Here is a 2602-nt window from a genome sequence, read left to right as displayed (position 1 = left end):
TACCACTAAAAATTGTTATATTATTTTGTTAGAAATTATTTTATTTTATTTTATTTTGTATGTTAAAGATTTTGTGTGTATATTAATTATGTTGAATTTGTATTTAAATTGTGTTCTAATTTGATACATTTAGTTGAATTATATTAAATTATAATTGTGTTAATTTTTTTAATTTTTTTAGAAGCTTAATATCCATGGATATCTATGGATATCCACCTTTTCCGTGGGCAAAATAAATGGGACTCGTAACAAAAATGGGACGCGGATAAAGGACGTTTTATTAAATGGAGACGGGGATGGGGGAGTGATCCCGTCCCATGGAATTCCATTACCATCCCTATTCTCTACCCATATTTTGCGAGTAGCGATTGATTAAACGGTTCGAAAGTTCGACCTTTCTTCTTCTTTACTTTACTTAGGTTGGTCCATCTGATCCAAAAAATTTTATGTTTCCATTTTCAATAATATTAGCTAATAAACGTTCAATCTATTGACATAAACTCTTTGGCAATTGAAAACAATTCCATTATATAAGATGGAATAGCTTGTGCGACTAATTTTATTAGAACTTCTCTACTTGTTTTAGATAGACTCGTCTTATTCCAAAATTAAAGATATACTTTTTGAATCTTTCGACAAAAATAGGTAGATCTAAGGATTTTGAATGAGTCTCGATTATCTTAAGTCCTAATCAATCTTAGATAAGTGTTTATATGAGAGGTGTCATATTACGACTAAGCAAGATCTTTGACTTATCTAGATTAATTTGTTGTCTAGATGCTAGTTAGTAAAAATGTAAGATTTTCTTTGCCTTTGTTATCTCCCAATCTGTAGTGTGTACGAATATAATAGTATCATTCACAAAGAAAAGACGGGACATTGTCAAGACATAATGTGAGTTTCGAATGTCGTGAATAACATTTGTTTGTTGTGCTTGAACCTGTTAGGAATAAATAGTATGACCACAATTCAATCAATTATGTGTCAAATAATTTGTTATTATTATATGGGTTAAGTACTGAAATCGTCCCTAAGGTAAGGGGCGAAAATCAAATTCGTCCCCGACCTTTTTTCGTTATTAAAATCATCCTCAACGTTCAAAAACGCTTTAAAATCATCCTTCCCCGAATTCTTGGACCAAAATATCCTCATCATCATCATTCTTTTCTTCACCTTTCTCACCCCACCACTTCCATTGCCACTAACATCACCACCACCACCACCACCACCACCACCACAAACACCAACACCAACCAATACCAACACCAAAAACATCAAGCAACAGCAACAACATAACTCAGAAAATCAGAACTCAAAACTCAGCAACAACAGTAATCAAAACTCAACAAAACTCAGCAAAACTCAGCAATAACAAATTCAGCAACAACAATAATAAAAACTCAGCAAAAAGCAATAATCAAAACTCAGCAACAATTCACAAAAACTTCAAAAATTCTACAACAAAAATTCAGTTCACAGAAGAAGAAGAAGAAGAAGATTATTAAATTATATATATAGATGGTGCATATAGAGATATGACCATTGAACTGACTCACTTTGAGAATTCCTAATGGTTATAATTACTGCATATTTGTTAATAGAATATTCTCAAGATGAACATGGTAATAAAGTTTCCTTTGACCTGTAACTATTATAGTAATTAACAATATATTTATTATACTTTAATTTCGGACACCTAATACCCTAGGGTACTAGTTGAATGGATATTGGGTATGATTTAAATACTTGTAGAATTAATGATCAGTCAATAAGGAATCCGTCAACACTCGCTAATAAAGAGTTTGAGCTCTATGATTATAATGATTGAGATGAATAAAATCTTGGCTAAGGGAATTGAATGAATGAAGAAATGAGTTTCTTAAGTCATTCACAGTTCATTATAATAATAAGGGTTAACCAAGAGCTAGAAAGATGGAAGGAATTATACCTTGTTCTTCTCAGGTTCTTAGTAAAAATAGATTACTTCATACTATCGGGTCATTGAGGAGTGTTGCTAGACGCCAACCTTAATTAGTAAATTTAATATGACTAATTTACTACCCGCTTAGTATTAAATCTATGGAGTCACACAGTAACGAGTGTTCTAATCTTTGTTGTAGAATTATTTAATTATTATTTTAATTTGATCAAATAAATAATTATATTAATTCAAATAAAATATTATTATATTCTTTACTAGCACCAAGAATATAATAATAATAATATGATAATTGAGAATATTAAATGAGATTTGAGAATAATTAGTTATTCTATTTCTAAACTTGAATTCTAAATTTAGATGAGATCCTAACGAGTTAAATCTCAAAGTAGTCCTTGCACTTGCACTCGAGTCTCAAAGTGATCCCTGAGATTAATAATTACTTAAATTCGTCATTGAAATTGTCCTCCGAGACTCATAGTAGTTCCTAAAATAATTTCCGTCCATCTTGCCATTGGAAATGACTAAAACGACGTCATTTTGTATTTATTAAAAAAAAAAACACGCTCTCCTTCTCTAACCCTTCTCCAGTTTTCGTTTTCCTTTTCCTTCCATGCTCCCTTTCCTCTTTCCCAATCCTTCTCTAGTTCCCCTTTTCCTTTT

General features: G+C 31.1%; 2 protein-coding genes across 2 annotated transcripts in view; both read right to left on the bottom strand.

The window, feature by feature from the left end:
• The window catches only part of LOC107626799 (BON1-associated protein 2-like), a 33583-nt gene that overhangs the window by 9885 nt on the left and 21096 nt on the right, over positions 1 to 2602 (bottom strand). The window lies entirely within an intron of this gene.
• Positions 1451 to 2602, bottom strand: part of LOC107626800 (BON1-associated protein 2) — a 13121-nt gene continuing 11969 nt past the window's right edge. Inside the window, exon 2 of the mRNA XM_016329699.2 lies at positions 1451 to 1496. Coding sequence (XP_016185185.2) covers positions 1469 to 1496 — 28 coding nt within the window. The 3' untranslated portion in view covers positions 1451 to 1468. The remainder of the gene's footprint in view (positions 1497 to 2602) is intronic.

Source organism: Arachis ipaensis, chromosome B02 (assembly GCF_000816755.2).
Source record: "Arachis ipaensis cultivar K30076 chromosome B02, Araip1.1, whole genome shotgun sequence".
NCBI lineage: Eukaryota > Viridiplantae > Streptophyta > Magnoliopsida > Fabales > Fabaceae > Arachis > Arachis ipaensis.
The sequence above is the reverse complement of the archived record's forward strand: the minus strand, read 5'-3'. Positions and strand labels throughout refer to the sequence as shown.